This window comes from Alnus glutinosa, chromosome 9, assembly GCF_958979055.1.
Source record: "Alnus glutinosa chromosome 9, dhAlnGlut1.1, whole genome shotgun sequence".
Taxonomy (NCBI): domain Eukaryota; kingdom Viridiplantae; phylum Streptophyta; class Magnoliopsida; order Fagales; family Betulaceae; genus Alnus; species Alnus glutinosa.
Window position 1 is genome coordinate 1,925,665 of NC_084894.1, and position 21,316 is coordinate 1,946,980.

At 34.2% G+C, this 21,316-nt stretch overlaps 1 protein-coding gene and 2 pseudogenes across 1 annotated transcript; 2 read left to right on the plus strand and 1 right to left on the minus strand.

Annotated features, from left to right (window-relative positions):
- Window positions 1-1,080: 1,080 nt before the first annotated feature.
- On the plus strand, window positions 1,081-8,124 carry LOC133877379 (beta-glucosidase 12-like; annotated as a pseudogene).
- Window positions 8,125-11,204: 3,080 nt separating this feature from the next.
- Window positions 11,205-15,868, plus strand: LOC133877461 (beta-glucosidase 12-like; annotated as a pseudogene).
- Window positions 15,869-17,208: 1,340 nt separating this feature from the next.
- LOC133877655 (linoleate 13S-lipoxygenase 2-1, chloroplastic-like) lies at window positions 17,209-20,433 on the minus strand (the record flags this gene model as incomplete). The annotated part of the gene is given in 7 exon segments (XM_062316046.1): window positions 17,209-17,831; window positions 17,833-18,166; window positions 18,630-18,896; window positions 19,300-19,601; window positions 19,710-19,819; window positions 19,921-20,007; window positions 20,097-20,433. Coding segments are annotated over 7 exon segments (1,866 nt in total), but the record flags the coding sequence as incomplete, so codon positions are not given.
- Window positions 20,434-21,316: the final 883 nt, after the last annotated feature.

Here is a 21,316-nt window from a genome sequence, read left to right on the forward strand (position 1 = left end):
TAGCTCCCCTGAACCAAACTTTCCAGGAAGTCACTCATCATGGTACTACTCTCGCAGAAACACGCTTAATTACGGAATTCTAATAGGTTCATAGTTATCACAGCTTTAAAATGTTTTGTCTCAAGAATGGTGCAAATATATATATAAGCACATCTCATTCACATATCCAAGTGACATGGAAGTCATATTTCTTCCCCATTTATGTAATGAACTAAATATGATCATATGAGGCAAACGCAATCCACCCTGCATTATCTTGTTGATTTAGTGTTGGTCTTGCTGGGGGACTCACCGCACGTTGGGGGCTCTGTTAAAGGGAAAACAAACCCCATGGGTGGCTGCCTTCCATGCACGTATGACAATTTTCACACTTATCTCTATACCTATTTCTTTACCTCTAATAATCACTCGGTCAGTGTTCAAGATGGTAAATCTATAAATAACATGAGAATTATGATCTTGCATAATTATTTGTTCAAATTTAAGAGAATTCGAATAGGTGATTGTAATAGACCACTTATGAAACTCACCTGACCAAATAAAAATTGAGCTGCATGCCCAACTCCTTATCCAATTAGATAAGTCTTTTAAGTGGTTTCTCACAATTACCTATCCGTAAATTGAAGGGAGAGATCGAGAGCTTGCTAATTAGGTATGCACACTTTCATTCTCTTGGCCTATATTCTGCCAATTTATCTCTCCGTAAACCTACTATACTAACGCAAGGATCGGAAATAGTACATTCTGCCGCTATGTTTGACGAGCCACTCTAACCTTTTCTGTCTTTTTCGCGTGTCTCTTATGCTTACTTAACATTTGGTATGTGATCATTGCGTTTTAACCGATCGAATTAATCAATTGAAGAACTAGCTCTATATAACTTACGTAATGACGGTGATCAATTTCCTTGTCTTTCTTTACTCCTTTTATTTAAACAATCAGTTTTTCTTCTTTTACTAATTTAACATTAATCATTCAGACGGTGCTTTTATTTAAACAATTAATTATTCTGAGTGGTGCTTCTCTCTCTCTATATATATAGGAAGCCTGGACATCTCACCAATGTAAAAGGAGCCTGACAGTGCCTCCCACCCACAATAACCAAAATCAGTGATGGCATTTCAAGGCTATCTACGCCTTGGTCTCCTGGTCGTCCTTGGCTCATTGACTTGTAATAGCATTGCTGTTACTCCAAGCCTTACCACTGCTTCACTCAACCGGAGCAGTTTTCCGGCAGGTTTCATTTTCGGGACGGGATCAGCGTCTTACCAGGTAATGAAGTCCTAGATTTCCTCCATATATGTTTGTATCATAGTAGAGTTTTTCTTCAAGTGTTGTCCAGAGATGCCAAGCATGATGCATATGTGCCGATGTGTGTTTAAAATCCAGTATGAAGGTGCAGCACGTGAAGGTGGCAGAGGAGCAAGCATATGGGACACTTACACCCATAGATATCCTGGTTTCTTTCTCTCACTGTCTCTTCATTGAAAACAAAGTATCGTCTGTTTGTTGGGCACAGGAATTTCAAAAACATTTTTTAAAACAAAGTACATGCATGGAATAAGAACCCACACAGCTGTACAAATTCAACAAATGAGTGTGGTTAATTAAGAGTTGGTATAAATTTTACTAGTACTTTAAGTTTGAATTTAGAGGATGCTGTAATATTTCAACTGTTTGAATTGAATTACAATGTGATATCTATCACAATATATACAAGTATTGAGGTGTACAAAAAATGGAAAGTATTGATGGTTACAATTCACCAAATCAGTGATGATTGAAAAGTTTCTATTTAGGCCGAATATTTTCATTACTGTGATTGTGTTCTTGCCTTGCGTGGTAGCATGCATTTGCTGCGCTTGCCTTCTAGGACTTAGAGTGATGGTCAAGCGGCGTGTATTGATAGCATGCAGCATGATTTGCTGCATAGCTTTCCTTATATGTACCATGAGCTGGTGATCGCTTCTTCTCATAATTTGCAGCATTATTTGCTGCATAATTTTCTTGAATGGTTCCCTTGATTGATACGGTAGGGAGCATATCCTTAACACTTTACAAATTTCTGTATCAGTTCATGCTACACTAAAATTAATGTATACTCTTATATGCGTATTACCATGTTTACAAATTGAAGTAATAATTTACGTGATATTTATTATGTCAACTACTCATTTGGACAACTATATTACAGTTTATGAGATTTACTTTTATAAAATGTAAACTGTGGAGCGAGCTTGTAAAAGATTTTTTTAAGAGTTATAATACCCCCGACATTATTGCCAAATTGAATTGAAACAGTGAGAAAAGGTATGGTCCTAAAGCCCAAAACAACGAACTTGTTCCAATGGCCGAAATTAGGGATCGTAGTAGGAGACCAAAACAAAGTGAAAGTATCTTTTGAAGAGTAATGATTCACTACTACCTAAATATACAACTTTTTACCACCTTGTCCATGTGGCAGGGTGGTCCCTCACCTTAATTTATTTTTAAAAAATTAAAAAACTCAAAAAGTAGTGAGAGACCACCTTGCCACATAGACAAGGTGGTGAAAAGTTACATATTTTGATGACATTGAATCACTACTCTCTTTTGAAAAACAAAAGTTTTCTCTTAATTAAGTTAATATATTGTCTGTATTTTAGTGGTTAGGCATGCATGTGTATTAATCTTCGTTAAATAATAGCTCAAAGTAGGTAGCGCGTAGAATTAATCTTTTATATCTTCCGAAATAAGATTTATATATATGAAATATGCAGGTAGGATATTGGATGGCAGTAATGGAGATGTGGATATTGATCAATATCATCGCTACAAGGTATAGTGCACACAATTAAAAAAAAAAAAATGTCAGAGTCTGATTTGTCTAATTATTCAGCCTAACTAAACACTAGATGATCAAAAGGAAGAGATAATTGCACTGTTGGTCCCTGTGGTATGCCATAATTATTTTTCACTCCCTATGGTTTAAAAAGTGCATGGGAGGTCCTTGTGGTATGTAATAATTACAAATCGATCCTTGGCGTCAAATTCTGTTTAAATTTTTAACAGATTCCGTCAAATGCCACGTGTCTCCATCTTATTGGCGACATGTGGTGCTGACATGGACATCTTAATAAAATAATATAAATTTATTAAAAAATAAATAAATAAACTTATTTTAAAAATAAAAAAAATAAAAAAAAAAAATGGGGCAGGGGCTGCCACCCCCTGCCCCATTTTTTTTTCTTTTTTTGTTTTTTGTTTTTTTTGTTTTTTGTTTTAAAATAAGTTTATTTATTTTTTTAATAAATTTATGTTATTTTATTAAGATGTCCACGTCAGCGCCACGTGTCGCCAATAAGATGGCGACATGTGGCGCTGACGTAGCATTTGACGGAATCTGTTAAAAATTTAAACAGAATTTGACGTCAGGGATTGATTTGTAATTATTACATACCACAAGGACTTTTCATGCACTTTTTAAACTATAGGGAGTGAAAAATAATTATGACATACCACAAGGACCAACGGTACAATTATCCCCAAAAGGAACGTAAAAGATTTTGGCAACAAAATTAATTTTTCACATTATATATGTATATTATAGGAAGATGTTGGAATTATGAAGGAGATGGGTGCAGATGCATACAGGTTCTCAATCTCATGGACTAGAGTTTTACCAAGTACGTAAGATCTATTCTTGTAGCTACTTTCTGCCATAAACTTTAGACAAAACAAAAGGACAATAAATGGGGTACAACCCATATCTATGTCGAGATTTTGGAAACATGGTTTGAATCATCTACAATTTCCTGTCAGTTTAGGAGGGACACGTTAAATGTAGGAATTATGAGTTGGAGCTCCTTGTCTAAAAAATTCAGGCGAGTTGACTCCCACGAGTCCCTACCCGGCCGGACAAGAAGCCGTTTCTCATAACCTCATATCCAATAATAAGTAAGAATAAAAAAAATTTCACTTATCACCGCTCCTCTTTTATCAGTTTTGTAATTATACTCTTAAGCTTTATTACTTTAAGAAGTGTCAATTAATGTATTTATCTTTTTTTTTTTTTTTTTTTTTCAATTTCACCCCTCTGTTTAGATTTTTCATTAAATTCTGTCAAAATCTTCAAAATATTCTTGCATTTTTCTTTTTCTTTTTCTTTTTCTTTTTTTTTTAAAAAAAGGTTCAGGCATGGGTATTTTTATAAATTCCATTAAATCTTTACCAACACCTAAATCCCTGCAAATTTTTTTTCAAAAAAAAAAAAAGGTATTTTAGAAATTTTGACACCTCTCCGTTAGAATTTAACAGAAAAATCTAACGGATGGTTAAAATTGAAAAAAATTAAAAGATAAATGTATATATTAAATTGACACTTTTTAAAGTTTAAAAGTATAATTGTAAAGTGATGAAAAGTCAAGAAAGATAAGTGAAGTTTTTCTTAGAGACAATAACAAAAATTCTCAACAAGAAACTATCGGAATCCTTGGAAACAATATTTCTGACCCTAGCTTCTATATAATCATTATATTACAATTCATTTGGGGTCTAATTTCAGAAGGAAAGCTTAGTGGGGGTGTGAACCGAGGAGTAAAATACTACAACAACCTTATCAATGAGCTCCTTGACAAAGGTACGCATGATTCAACCTTTGTAAAATTCCAGCATATATATATATATATATATCAATATCATCAACTTATCTTGCTTTTTATAATTTTTCTATTAATTTTTTACAAAACGCAGGTCTAAAGCCCTTTGTGACAATCTTCCACTGGGATCTCCCCCAGACCTTAGAGGATGAGTATGGTGGTTTCTTAAGTCCTCGCATTACGTAAGTGACTATTAATAAATCATATTGTTTGCCCATTTTCATTAATCGAGGACCCTTTTCTGTAATAATAATATTATCATAATTATGATTTCAATAAGGACCATTTTTGGGTTAGAAAAAAGAGGTAAAAGAGAAAGATTGAGGACCCATTAATTTGGTGCATGGGTAAAGGACCGGAACCGTGTATAATGTAATTAGATACAAAGAATAAAAGAAAAATTAATTTGATTGTAAAAAATTGAGAGGATTATATTCTTTGATGCAGTACATTATTTTAAGAGTAATGTTACTATATTATATTCCCACCCTTATTTCATTGGATTGACGTGGCTGTGCCCATTAATCTTTGAATTTAATTTTTAATTTTTTTATTTATTTTTTAACAATGGTTGCTCCAAAGGTTTATGGTCACTACTACATGATAGAAGGTGTAGTATATAACATTTCTTTTTATTTTAAAGAGTAAAGCTGCATAGTACTACACCTCATCCTGGCCACCTCATCTCATTGAGCTGATGTGGTAGTGTCCATCAGCCATTGCATTAACCCTAGTTAAAAATAAAACTATTCAATAGCTGATTGGTACTACCACATCTACCCAGTGGAATGAGAGTAAAGTATGTAGCGTCACGTATGCTAGAGAGTAAAGACCACACTTTTATCCCACAATTATCTCCCTTTGCTCCCAATCAGCCCTTAGCAGAAAGAGTAATGATATTTAGTAGAATAATATACAACTGGAATTAATAACGTAATAGTACAAATCAACCCTAATTTTTTTAAACAAGTGGTGACTTTAACTATCACATCATCAAGTTGTACAGCAGTCGTATAACATTTTACTAAATAACATTACTCTAGTAGTAGAAAAATGAGGTAAAAGAGGATGATTGGGCGAGGGTAGAAAAATTCTAACCCAAGTGAAATTTGGGCTGGCTGGGTTTAATATTTTCACAACCCAATTAAACCAGTAAGCCCAGACCAATTCTCATGAATTGCAACCTTAGCTGTAATCATGACCAAATGCATATTAACGTTAATTTTCAGTGATGACTTTCGGGATTTCGCTGAGCTTTGCTTCAAGGAATTTGGTGACCGTGTAAAGCATTGGATCACAATAAATGAGCCATACACCTTTAGCGATGGTGGTTATGCAACCGGGCAACTAGCACCTGGTCGATGTTCCAGTTGGCAAAAGCTAAACTGTACCGGTGGAGATTCAGGCACCGAGCCATATTTGGTCACCCATAACCTGCTTCTTGCTCATGCAGCCGCTGTTCAAGTCTACAAGCAAAAATATCAGGTTCCATCTTGCAAATCTTGCCCATTTTTATAATGTTATGATCAGTTATAAAACAGAAATTATATATATTATGCAAAAGAAATATTTAATCATCATGTTTAGTTCATTATGTGTTCAGGCCGCACAAAAAGGTGTTATAGGGATTACGCTAGTGACTAGCTGGTTCGTGCCAATCTCTAATGCCAAGCACCATCGTAATGCTGCGCTCCGCGCCCTTGATTTCGCGTTGGGATGGTAATTAGCTCGTTAAGTCTTTTTTTTAGAGTACACACTTTAATTTCTTTCTTTTTGTTCCATTTCCAATTCTCATTTCGTATAATTTTTTTATATATTATTTATTCGAAAACTTCGATTGAATCTCTAACCCTACAATCTCTATGATCATTAGGGTTCCTATTGTCAGCTTTCTTTTTAATTAGCTGATTTCTCGTCTTGGAATACATGAGAGATTAAAGAAGATCGAGATTGGTTGCAATTTACTGACCAAATTACAGCCAATTCGGGCAGCTAGCTAGCCCTACATATTTTGAAATTGTCCATGGTTTACTGTAGGTATTTAGACCCCTTGACAAATGGTGACTATCCCTATAGCATGTGATTTCTCGTTGGAAAGCGATTGCCCAAGTTCACGAAAGAGCAATCCAAGTTGGTAAAAGGGTCATTTGACTTCATCGGATTAAACTACTATACTTCCAATTATGCAGCCTACGCACCTGGCCTTAATTTTGGAAATCCAAGCTACTTGACAGATTCTCTTGTTAATCTCACCAGTAAGTATATATATAAATAACACTTGGAATCAATTTTTCTGTATTTCTTATGTATCTAATTAATTATACTAATTAACTTTTGTCGTGGCAGCTGAGCGCAATGGGATCCCCATTGGTCCACAGGTGTTAGTTAAATATTTCAACATTTCTTTCTTACTGTATTGAATGTATACCTAGCCTCATGGTGGGGATAATTACTTGAACATGAAATGTGTAAATTTAAAAATTTCACTAATATTTTAACATTTCTTCTCACGTGGAATAATGAATATGATTTAATTGAAAATATGAGGTGAATGACATAGACAATGTTTAAACTCAAAACATTTACTATGATACAATATTATCATTATTATCTTAAAAGCTTAATTAAGTTGATAGAAAAAAAAAAATTATTATTTAATTAATATTTTAATATATTAATATATATTATCTAAATTGCAGGCTGCATCAAGCTGGCTCTATGTTTATCCTAGAGGACTTCAGGATCTTTTGCTTTATGTCAAGGAGAAGTACCATAATCCGCTAATCTATATTACTGAGAACGGTAAGTCTATATTTTTTTCTTCCAATTATAAATTTTCAAATAACTTCATGAAAAATTGGAATAGAGTGGTAGCCATTAGATATTCCATTTGAACCTAAATATCGATCGATCTACAACTATATTGTAGGAATTGATGAGTCCAATAACGCCACCTTGTCTCTTGAGGAAGCCCTCATCGACAAACCCAGAATTGAATATTACTATGGCCATCTGTTTTATCTTCGTAGGGCTATAATGTAAGTGCTTAACAAACGTATTAAATTGTTATACGACTGCTATACAATTTAAAATTATGACAATAAAAATTAGTACTTTAAAAAAATAAAAATGATTTTTATTGTCACGTCATTTCGGCTAATTGTATAACACGTATATCAGTATGCTAAATAGCTCTCTCTCTCTTTCTATCGCTCACTCTTAAATTTAGTTGGTTTTGACTTCTTCTTTTACATGTTTTGGTGTGTGCGGCGTGGTGGAAATAGGGATGGCGTAAACATTAAAGGATATTTTGCATGGTCATTGTTGGACAACTTCGAATGGAATTCAGGTTACACAGTTCGGTTTGGCATCCACTATGTAGACTTTAAGAACGGATTGAAAAGACACCCTAAACTTTCAGCCCGTTGGTTCAAGAATTTCCTCAAGAAATAGACATGAAAATGATCAAACTATATATATATATATATATATTATCAGACATTGTCTAATCAATAAACGGATCAAGATCGTTTCTAATTCTTCATGAGTATGCTCTTTAAATAATGTCATTATTGTTAATTTTGTGTAAGTCTCAGATGCTTGTTACATAAACTGAAGGCCATTTCATCTCCAACGTAACCGTCATCTTTTAGTACTTGTCATGAAAATTGATTAAAAATATTTAACAATATAACTAACGAAATAAATAATTTATCTAAAATAAATAAATTATTTTCACACTTAACTTAAATTTCATAAAAGTAAATAGAATCATTGTTGTTCTCCATAATCTTGATAACTACAATTATATATTTCATATAATTAAAATATTAAGCAATTAATTTTAAAAAATAATCTAAATATAGAAGTTTACGTAGACATTTTTATTATTTAATAAAAAAATAAATAAAAAGAAAAATTATCAAAAGAGGACCGACTTTTTGCTCTGTTATGTACAAGACTTTATAATTGTTGAGCTAGCTAGGCAGATAAGACTTTAAAAATCGAATGGAGTGCATAGTTTCCATATTTGATAAGATTTTTTCCTCAGGAATAATCCTGTTTTGGCTTGGATTTTTTTTTTTTCGTTAGGATGGATTTCATTGTTTTTATTATTCAGAAGAATACATGGAAATATACATATCTGGAATAGTTAAAAAAGGAAAGTATAGTGTTTTTCACATTTTTCTGTTGGTGGACGGATCCTCTCCATTTGAAATGAAATGGATATTATATATTAGAAAAATTATAGTTTAGCCCTCCAAACTGCCAGCCGTTTTGTAAGTAACCTCACGAACTGTCAACGCTTAGACCCTGGTCTCCTAAACTACCAAAAAATTTCAAAAATGCTTAATTTGTCAAAATATGTTTATAATACTCCTGTCACGTGTCATTTTTCAATTAAAAAAAATAATAAAAAACTTAAAAATTAAAAAACTAATATTGATCATCGTAATGGTTATAGTTGGAATACGATGATTAGTGGGTTGCTTGGGTCGGGTCGGATGAGTGAGGCAGAGAAGATGTTCGAGGAAATGCCTAAAAGAGACTCTGTTTCTTGGACTTCGATGATGTCCGGCTATTTCCGTAATGGGCAACCGGAAGATACTGTAAATATGTTTTCTTCATACGGGATGGTAATTGTGGGGATGACCCATGGAGTGAAAGATAGTTTTGAAAAAGTTTACCAGATTAACATGGCGTTATGTTAGGATTTGCTTTATCTTCATAAGTCGAGTCAAATACGTTTCATTCAGGTGGAGAACAACTAGATTCAAAAATCAGATCCACCAAATATACATAGAAACAGAGACTGATCATGTACACATAAGTAAAATAGTGCCATTAATCACATCAGCCAACCCAAAAGGAAAAACCAGCAGTTACTAGTTCCAGACATACAATGCCTTTCCCATTCTGAACGAAAGAAAAGCGTCGACGGAATCATACTGAACCTGCTCCTCAAGCCAAGAAGCTTCCCAGTCACTCCTCCCAACCCACGCCCGCTTTGTCAAAGTCCTTGAAACCGAAAAGATCCTCTGCCAGAGTCTCCATCGAGAGCTTCCTACTCCACCCTTTTTTCTCCTCCACCACGTCGCGGATATCAACGACGCTTGGGACACAGAGCCTTCGCTTGGATCTGTGGAGCATGTCCTGGTCGTTGTAGTTCCACACGCCAACGAAGGTGTGGTCAGAGTCGGAGAGGAAGCAGCGGCCCCCGGCCCTAGGGGGTGGCGCCGGCCACCTCTAGGGGTGGCTTGCTCCTCCACAAGCATTTTCTTCTTTTTTTAAAAAAATATAAGTTTTTTTTTTTTTTTTGGAAGTTTTTTAATTTTTTTAGTTTTTAGTTTTTAGTTTTATTTATTTATTATTATTATTTAATTAAAAAATGACAAGTGACAAGGTATTATAGGCATATTTCGTCAAAATTGGGCATTTTTCAAACGTTTTAGTAGTTTGAGGGGCCAAAGTCCAAGTGTTGACAATTTATGGGGCTACTTGCAAAACGGCTGATAGTTTGGAAGGCGAAATTGTAATTTTTCCTTATATATTTTATGGTCAAAATTTAAAATTGATACAATGATACATCTAATGGTGCACATGATTTTTACATTATTTAAATTTTTAAAAGACGTTCTAATATTGACTTTATACATACCATTAGATACATCAATTTTAAATCATAATCCTTCATTTAAAATAGATAATATTCGTTTCATTTATTCGAGAAAATCCTGGGTTGTTTGTCAAGGAACAATACATTACAATACTGTTCATGTACTTTTTTTTCTTTTCTTTTTTTTTTCATTTTTTTATACTTTTCATTACTAATCAACATCAAAACATTCTCACTTTTTTCACTTTTTTATATCACATCAATAATTTTTTATTACTATTCAAATAAAAAAATTCACTACAATACAAAATTTTTTTACTTTTTTATACAAATTCTTTTTATTTTATATCACATCATCACTTTTTACTAATTTAAAAAATTAACAATCTACTATTCTGTTATGTAATGTCACTTGCCAAACAAGCCCCTATTCCAGCCAAGCTATTGCCGCATGTGGATAATGATTCAAGGGAAAGGACCACACTGCTCGAAAATGACGAAAAGTTGCATGAATTAAAGTTGTTTTCATCTGTTATTGATGGGACTGGGGAGTACTGAACCCAATATTTTTCACGTGATGAAAATCAATTAATAAAAATTAATTGTCTATTGCTCGGATAAAAGGTACTCCAAATTTATCTTTCAAATTCAATAGAAAAGGTGATAAAAGGTGTAGGCCTAAATCCTAATAAAACATACTAGCTTGTTCCAAAGGCCGAAATTAGGGGATCGTAGTAGGAGACCAATGGTTGAGTTCAAGGGTCAACAAGACCAAAATAAAGCGGCCGGCCTCATTTCACAACGTTTTTTTTTTGTGGATTTTTTTTTTTTTTTTTAGCAAAAAAACAAAAGCATAAGTAAATAATTCCAAATGTAAAATATATAAAATTATTTTTATTTGTATATTACATCAAAACACTTTGTATATGAAACTGCAGATAAGATATCGGATGGCAGTAATGGAGATGTGGCTGTTGACCAATACCATCGCTACAAGGTATAGTGCACATAATAGTAAAAAATAAAAATATATAAAGAAAAACAATGTCACAGTAATCTGATTTGTCTAATTATTCAGCCTAACTAAGCACAAGATGATGAAAAGGAACTTGAAGATTTTGGCAATAAATTTATTTTTCACATTATTTATTATAGGAAGATGTTGGAATTATGAAGGAGATGGAAGTAGATGCATACAGGTTCTCAATATCATGGTCTCGAATTTTACCAAGTAAGATTCTTGTTTGCATCAATCTCGATCTTGAGCTACTTTCTGACATAAAATTTAGACAAAACAAAAGGACAAAAAATGGGGTACAACCCAAATCTACATCAAGATAACATGATTTGAATCGATCTCTATATATATATGAGAAGAGCTCCTTGTCCGAGAAACTGTGAATTCTCTGTTTGAGCAAGGAGTCCTTATTCAGACAAAAAGCCATCTCTCAAATTAAGCCCAATAATAAGTAGGAATAATAAAAAAAAAAAAATTCTCAACAAGAATATATATTTCTGACCCATAACAACTCATTTGGGGTCTAATTTCAGACGGAAAACTAAGTGGGGGTGTGAACCGAGAAGGAATTAAATATTACAACGACCTCATCAATGAGCTCCTGGACAAAGGTACTCATGGTTCAACCTTGTGAAATTCCAATATATATATATATATATATATATATATATATCATCAACTTATATTGCTTTTATAATTCACTCTTTATTTTTCTATTAATAAATGCAGGTCTAAAGCCCTTTGCGACACTTTTTCATTGGGATGTGCCCCAAACCTTAGATGATGAGTATGGTGGTTTCTTAAGTCATCGCATTGTGTAAGTAATTAATAAAGACCCTTTTTCATTAATCGAGGACCTCATTTTTCTGTAATAATAATATCAATAATTGTGAAAAGTTTATAGGCCCATTAACATTTTTAAAAAAAAAACCTTAAGAAATAAGGGGACACTTTAATTTATTAGATTCATTAAAATAAAATATTGACCCTAAAAAAATTGAGAGGAGTCTATTTCCTTGATGGCCGGAGTATATTATTTTAAGAGTAATACTATATACTATACTATTTAGTTGGGATGACACATTGCAGTGCAAATCATCTATTGTTTTTTTTTTTTTAAAAAAATCCTAATTTGCATTACCACATCATCAAGTTATACGCCAGTCGTATAACATTGTACTAAATAACATTAGGAAAAATGAGGTAAAAGAGAAAGATTGGGTGTAGGTAGAAATATTGTCACAACCCAAACCCGTAAGTGCAGACCAATTCCCATGGAATGCAATTTGCAACCTTAGTTGTATTCATGACCAAATGCACATTAACGATAATTTTCAGTGATGACTTTCGGGACTACGCTGAGGTTTGCTTCAAGGAATTTGGTGACCGTGTAAAGCATTGGATCACACTAAATGAGTCATACACCTTCAGCAGTAGTGGTTATGTAGTTGGGACATCAGCACCTGGTCGATGTTCCAGTTGGCAAAATCTGAACTGCACCGGTGGAGATTCAGGCACAGAGCCATATTTGGTCTCCCATCACCAGCTTCTTGCTCACGCAGCCGCTGTTCAAGTCTACAAACAAAAATATCAGGTTCCATCTTGCAAATATTGCCCATTTTTATTGTGTTATGATCAGTTATGTATAGAACAATTACTCACTACTAACAAAATGACAAAAAAGAAGAAGCAAAAACTCCATAAAACAGTTTAAATTGATTGATTGATTAATTGTTCATATAATTACGATGACTATCTTAACAGTATTACGTCAAAGTAAATTGAAAAACACGAAATAATTACTTTTTATGTTTTTCTATACTTGCAAAATAAATAAGTAGAGATTAATGGAAGACACCCAATTAATGTTTTTGTCAATCTTAGTATAAATTTGTCAAGTTTAATTAATAGATAATTAGATACAGTTTTTGTTACACATCCATTAATTCAATTTCTTCTACTATTATGTAATGAACAGAAATTATATATTATGCAAAAGAAATATTTAATCATCAGGTTTAGTTCATTATGTGTTCAGGCCGAACAAAAAGGTGTAATAGGGATTACGCTAGTGACTAGCTGGTTTGTGCCATTCTCTGATTCGACGGACAACCGTAATGCTGCGCAACGTGCCCTTGATTTCACGTTAGGATGGTAATTAGTTCTGCTGGTGCGCTTTTTTCATTGTTTCTTCTAGCTTGTTCCGGCCACTTACAATTGATCTCATTTCGTATTTTTTTTAATTTGTTCGATTGATTACCTCTGTATGAAGAACTTATTGCAATATTGTTTGTCTAGCAATATTTGTGAAAAGAGAGGGACTCAATGGCAGCCCTTAGAGCTTTTACCCCTACAATCTCTATCGTTAGAGATTGAAGAAGATCGGGATTAGATGCAATTCGCTGGCCAAATTAATGTAGCCAATTCAGGCAGCCCTACATATTTTAACTTGTCCATGCATGGTTTTCATACTGCAGGTTTTTAGACCCCTTGACAAATGGTGACTATCCCCATAGCATGCGAGCTCTCGTTGGAAAGCGATTGCCCCAGTTCACAGAAGAGCAAGCGAAGCTGGTAAAAGGGTCATTTGACTTTCTCGGATTAAACTACTATACTGCCAATTATGCTTCCGACGCACCTGGCCTTAATTCTGGCAAGCCAAGCTACTTGACTGATTCTCTTGTTAATCTCACCAGTAAGTACATATATATATATATATATATATATATATATATAACACTGCTTGAAGAAGCAACTTTTTTTTATGTGTTTCTAGATATACGTACTAACTAGACCACACTTTTTTTGTCGTGGCAGCTGAGCGCAATGGGATCCCCATTGGTCCACAGGTGTGTGCTAAATAAATTAACATTTATGTTTTACTATATCATGGTAATAACATAAGACCAGTGTTTTTTTTTTTTTTTTTGTCTCCAAGGGTATAAACTCAATCGGCTGGAGACCATGTCTCATGAAGCGGAGGTTACTAGTTTGAATCTTCCCTTCCCCTCTTGTGTAGACATGTAAAAAAAAAAAAAAAAGAGCAGTGTTTTTTGGTTTCCTTTTCTTTCTCTTTTTCTAGCTTTGACGTATGTTATGCCTTGACCTCCCAAATTTATATATCCTCAGACAACTCCTATCGGACACAATCATATAGTTGCAAAGGAAGGGGATTTGTTCACATAGAATATTTAATTTTACCAAACACGAATATGTATAGTTTAATATTTTATTTTTTCTTGGGTAATTGAGAATCAACATATAACTTAATGTTAATACACCTTTTGGTCACAGCCACTCATGCAAAACAAATAAAATGATCATTCTGAATCTCAAAACAATCAATGACCAACTATATATATATATATAGCTTTTTGATTGCAAAATATATCAATTTCTTCCCTCAAGTTATTTGCAAATAAAAGCGTCCACAGTACAATTAGTCATGTAATATTCTTTGGTCTTATTGATCGCCTTACACCTTCACAAAAGAAAGGGATTTGTTCACATAGAATATTTAATTAAAAATGAAAACTAAATGACAGAGATAAGGTTTAAATTCAGAAAATTTTGCTTTGATACCATACCATGCTAAAACATTGTTTATCTCAAAAGCTTAATTAAGCTTATAAAAAATGAAAAATTTAATCATTTAATTAAAATTCTAACAAAATTATGAAAATTTTCTCTAAATCGCAGGCTGGATCAAGTTGGCTCTTTGTTTACCCTTCAGGATTTCTGGATCTTTTGCTTTATGTCAAGGAGAAGTACAATAATCCACTAATCTATATTACCGAGAATGGTAAGTTCTATATTTTTTTTTTCTTTTTGTTCAATTATTTTCACATAACATTATGACAAATTAGAACAGAGTGGTAGGCATTTGATGTCCATTTGAACCTAAATATCTACAACTATATTGTAGGAGTTGATGAGGTCAATAATCCCAACTTGTCGCTCGGGGATGCCCTTGTGGACAACCACAGAATTGAATATCACCATAGCCATCTTTCCTATCTTCGTCAGGCTATCATGTAAGTGCTTAACAAGAGTAATTAATGCTATTCTAGCTTTACACCTATTTCACACGTCGACATATTTTAAATGGTTTTTCATATTATTCACTTAAAAAAAAAAATTCACTTAAAAATGCCACATCAGCAAATATTAAATAATTATGAAGAATAGCATTACTCACTTAACAATCAGTCTCTTTAACTCTCTCGCTCACAAATCTTGCTGCCTTTGACTCTTTTGTTTTTGTTTTTAACAGGGAAGGCGTAAACATTAAAGGATACTTTGCATGGTCATTATTAGACAACTTCGAATGGGATGCAGGATACACCGTTCGGTTTGGCATCTATTATGTAGACTTTAAGAATGGACTTAAAAGACACCCTAAGCTTTCAGCTGATTGGTTCAAGAATTTCCTGAAGAAGTAGACATGAAAATGATAGACCTATCTATTATCAGACCTTGTCCAATCAATAAACTGATCAAGAAAGTTTCTTCTTGATCTTTTAATAATGTCATTATTGTTAATTTGTATAAGACTCAAATGCTTGTTAAATAAATTGGAGGCCATTTCATGTCCAATCGTAATACGTCATCTTTTACTTGCCCTGAGAATTCTACTAATGGCAGTAAGAATCTGGCAAGTTATGATTTAAAGAATATAATTTATGAAATAAATAAATAATCTAGCAAAATTTAGTTATTGTTTGAAACATATATATAAATGCAATTTACAATTTATTTTGTCATACTTGACATAAATTTCTTATAATTAAATGGAATCATTGCTTTCTCCGTAATTTTAGATAACTATAATTATATTTTATATAATTAAAATATGTAACCAAAATAGTGTATATTGATAAATAATTAATTTAAAAGAGTAATCTAAATATAAAAGTTTACATATATAGATCAGTATAAAAAATTGATTGCATGCTAAAAATTTTCAAGAAAGAGAAATTGTCAACGAGAGGGCTGACGTTTTGCTTTGTTCTAGGCGGTCTTTCACAATTTCCTTTCAAAAAAAAAAAAAAAAAAGCTAAGCAATTAATATCAATTGTTGTCGTTGATGAGCTTGAAGAAGAGAAATTTGGCTGGCTGTACGGAGTCCTCAGGAAGTGGAATGGTCAACAAACCACCAACTGATTGTCGGTCAGTTGGAAGATTCATGAACTGACGGCCCCTCTCGATCGGCTGTCGATTACCTGCCCAATAGGTTTGTTCTAGGCAGATTTTTTTTTTTTGGATAAATTAGCTTTTCATTCAAAAACACAAAGATTACAACTCACACTCCAGAAGGTTTATAACACCAAACTCGAACCTAGAAAACAAAATTCACTACCATACAAACCAAGCAACCTACTACCCTCACATAGCCCAATCCCAGCAAAAAGGTAAATCCCTAACAAACACAAGAACAAACAACGAAACCATGAAACACAGAAAAAAGAACTTTGTTATCCATTCTCTGCCAACACTCTCAACAGAATGCCCAAATTTTCACAAAGCTCAACATTCATTGAGTTGTAATTGAATTTCCCTTTCCCCTTTCTCATGATTCTTGAACCAATCACCCAACAAATGGTTTGCAGAATTTGTTCTTCAGATTTCACATTATTGCAAAATTTGAGACTATTTTGATGCTTCCAAATATTGTACACGATAGCACCAAAAGCCAACTTGCAAAGAATGCTTTTCAACTTTTTCCCCTTCCAATTCTTTTCATCATCGTTCATAATCTCATCCCAAGCATATCTTATGGGGATTACAAGGAATTTGAGCATAACCTCACTCCATAATCTTTTGCTTCACCCACATTCAAAAAATAAATGTTCCTTTCACTTTATATCCCCTACCAAAACCCATTTCAAATTTATTTTTTTATTTTTTTATTAGACGGCATTGTTCCAAACAACAAGTGACAAGCAAGCTAAGCACTGTTGGATTAGGATAGGTCTTAGTTTTGAACCTTGCCTAGACACACAAATCAATTATCACCATTGTGATTCAAGCATTTGAATATTTACAAGGCATGGAAGCATTTTGTTCAAATTGTTTTTTTCCGCGGGGGGCACCACTCAAGAGTTTGAAACTATAAAAACGCATTTCAAATTCAAATGGAGACACTATATGGAACCCCTTTTCCAGTCACCCCAGGCTGCGAAAATGGCTTCAAAAGCTCATACGGCACCATCCCGGCTCCTACTCTATTCTTGAAATCATTGTTTGAGTTCCTTTCGTCAATAATCCGTTCAAGCTCCTTCAATCTCCCATTAAACCGTTCAAAAGCCGTCTTTATGAACGGATCTTCAGCCCATGAGGGCTCCATCTTCTCCCCAAGGTACTCCTCGTCCGGTGAATGATTAGACAATATGTCCAAAACAGCCATTATTCTTGTTGCTTGAAGTTGTGAAGGGAAGCATTTCAAGAGTGCATGTTCAGGTTTTTTCATGAACTTTTTCCATTCTTCTTCAGTAGGGTCTTCTGTGGGCATGTTGGTTCTAGCAATGGTAGGCCGATTAGGAAAATAACCCCCGTAAGCATGCATATTGTCCAAAGTTCACGGCTGCATGGTGACCAGAAGTGACCCATGCAATTGTTGTGATGATGTCAATTAGGTCTTGGGGGGTTTTTAGGACCGGCCACCATGGTTCGTCCTTCTTGTCAGCATGGCCGACTGTTCGAATTTCTGTCCACCATGCTTGGAGCTCTCGATCGGACTCTACAAGGCTAGGGTTTGGGTAATAGTGGTTGACATAATCAGTGACCCATAATTTGATGGCATCCCAAAGGATCAAGCCTTCATTAGCAAAAGGGTAGTCTTTAATTGTTAGCTTTAGTCCATGAGGAGCAGTTGGATCCTCAACAGCCATTCCCCTACACAATTGCAAAAAATTTGATATGGAAGTTAGTTTGGACATGTACAATGATAAGCCATAGTAGTGTTAAAGTGTTAATTAAATGAATAAATTTATACATTCCTATAAGCTTAAAGTTCTACGACAAATGGTGATTTAAAATGCATGATATCATAGCCATGGACTCTCGGAGCACATATTATTTTACTCTCTGATACCATGTGAAAATCAAAGTCAGGATGATGAGGAGACAAGAAAGAAAATAAAAGTTTGAATCTACATGACCATTAGGGATATTTGAAGATTGGCGTTAGTCGATAGCTCTGATACCCTATTAATCATCACTTATCCCAAAAACTAATTTAAAAATCGCAAATGTGTTGCAGAGTAATTAATTACAGAAAAGAGTATCAAAATCTTTTGAAGTTTAGTCAATCTCCAAAGGATTATAGGTTTTTATGAAAAGCTGGCTATGAAGTTACCTGCTAACTAGGTCAGCGGGCAATGCTTGCCGGTCGAATCGCCACTGGAGATCATAGGCGACGGAGCAGAGTTCCATGGAATATTTGCCAGGTGTGAATGCAGTCTCAATGGTTCCACTTGCATTGATAAGCGCCTCTCGAGCAAGAGCATTGATCTCGATGGTGTAACGAAAATGAGGGTGCAACAGTCTGTAGATTGGATGCATCACACTAAGTTGCCTATTTGTCGCAATTACATAAGGTTCACTTACACAATGAGTTCTCAACCTGTAAAAGAGATCACACAATTTCCCATGTTAACAAAAATATTTCAAATTAAATCCCACTCAAATATAAAAGTTTGTTGTGATAATCATTTGCTGGTTCGACCGTAGCTAAGGGCGTGACAATACGTGTTCGTGTGTCGAGTTCGAGTCATATCTAGGCATGGGTATGAAAGTTAGATCCTTCAACCCTAACCCGCTAATTTGGTGTTAGGTTTGCGGGTTGTGCCATAAAATGTCAACCCTAAACATTGCGTGTTAGGTTTAAGTCGTATAAATGCATGGGTATAAAATTATACAAGTCAGAGTACCCCTTAATCCTAACTAGCTAATTAATTGTGTAAAAAATTAAAAACCCTAACCTTAGCATATATCACATACAAGCTGGCCTATAGTGTGGCACATACCAGTGACTAACAAGTTGGTGATAGCCAGAGTCGTGGGCAAGGACATGAGCTTTGGAAAGCCTCCAAAGCCAGATAGACGTTGAATGCCAAGAAGGTTTAAAAACTTGCTTCCACTGCAGCTTTCCATCCATAGGCGGCCGAGTGAGTTCTATAGCCAGTGGCCTCAATGTGCCATTTGTGGTTAAGAAGAATAGCGTCCGTGAACCATAAAGCGTAGTGCCTTCAAGCTGTCTTACTTTGTTGACGAATGGTAGCAAAAGGTCATGGCAATCTAGTATGAACAACTTCTTTTGTTGTATGGCCTGCATGCATGCATTGAAATTATACATATTTATATATAAGAGAAATTCGAGTGACGGCTATTCCTGCATGAAATTTATATATATATGATAATTAATCATTTTGCTGACCTTGTCAATACTCATTAGACCTCCAATTTCTTCCTCAATCATTTCTGTTGTGATGGCTGATTCTGGTGGACCGTAGATCTCAGGGTCAAGTTTGCTCTTTAATGGCCATTCCAGCATGAATTATATATAAGTTTTAAAGCATCTGTACATGGAGAAAAATAAAATTAAATAAAAAATTGTATTTACATGAGAATTTTTTATTTAAATCATACCGTGACCAACTGTATGCTATAAGGGTTGAGACCAGAAAGAGTCTGTCGGGCAAATTCCTCGTCCCTAAACCAAAAGAATTTGTCCCCTACAATTCCAAAAGCCGACCAACTATATATTATCATTTAGGTACGTAGAGGGGGGGGAGGGGGGAAGAAAGTTTTGTGATTTTCTCACTGTTCATCGTTTCGGGAGTCTCAAAGCGCAAAACATCTCCTCCTGTTTCAGAAATGGTTTTGACAAGCCTGGGCATGATGGCTCTGAGGAACCCTTCTTGGTTTTCTTCAGATGGCAAGTTAACTCCTTTAGTGAAAAGCGAGTCTATGGTTGTGAAGTAGGGGAATCCAAGATCTCTGTCCTTCATCACTGTTCCTAGGGATGGCACCAATACTCGCAGCACTAAATATACTGTCTTTGCTGAAAATGTTAGCTGCTTTATCTCCGAGAAGCATTCATCGCGAGGAACATAAAACTGGCTATTTCTTTTCTCCGATAGTGGATCTGCGTCGATGGTCAAAATGAATCAATCGATTAAACTTATATTATGCATATATATTTGGGATCTTTTTGCCTTTTATAAAAAGGAAAATGCTCATTTACAAACTAATTTCGCAATTATTATAAGTGAATGCATAATGCAGAATGGTTTGTTTTGCAGGATGCAGATTGCAGTTTGGCTTATTTTGCAGAATGCATAATGGATTGTAGGGTTTAGAGTTTTGTGATTCTGCAGAACGTAGGTTTCTTTTTTGTTGGGCTCGGTTTGTGTTTTGCCTTGAAGGCTTGTTGGTTTGGGCTTGTATTTGCCCTGTTTTGGTTATTGTTGTCTGTTGGTAGGGCTTAGTGTAACGACACAAGAAAAGGCGCTAGTCACATCTGCGCTATCACCCCAAAATGATTAGTCAATTTGAAATTTTTCTAGAATTCCTTATAAAGCCCAGTTTCACCTAGTAACTAGGCAATATGAGACTTAGCACCTATGAATATCTTTATAAACCACTTACTCTATATGTGTTATTCATCTCTTTTCAATATGGGACCGAGGTGTTACACTTAGTGAGTTATTTGTTCTCCTTTGCCCTGTGTGTAGTTTGCATCATTTTGGTGGGATATTGTTTTTGGTGTTTGGTTCTATAAAGTTTTCTTTCATAAAATAATAATAATTAAGAGAAATTGATAAGTTATATTTTTTGTTTAATTATTTCTCTAATTATGAATCGCCACATCAGTTAATAAATAACTTTGTAATACAAGTTGTAATACCCTTAACAATACTAAAATTTATGTGCTTTAGACATTCAAGTCGACAAGTGTAGGATTTAGATCATTCTCTAAAACTAGTTACCAAGATATTCTACTTTCTTTTTTCTTTTCTTTTTTGTATATATTGTAAATTT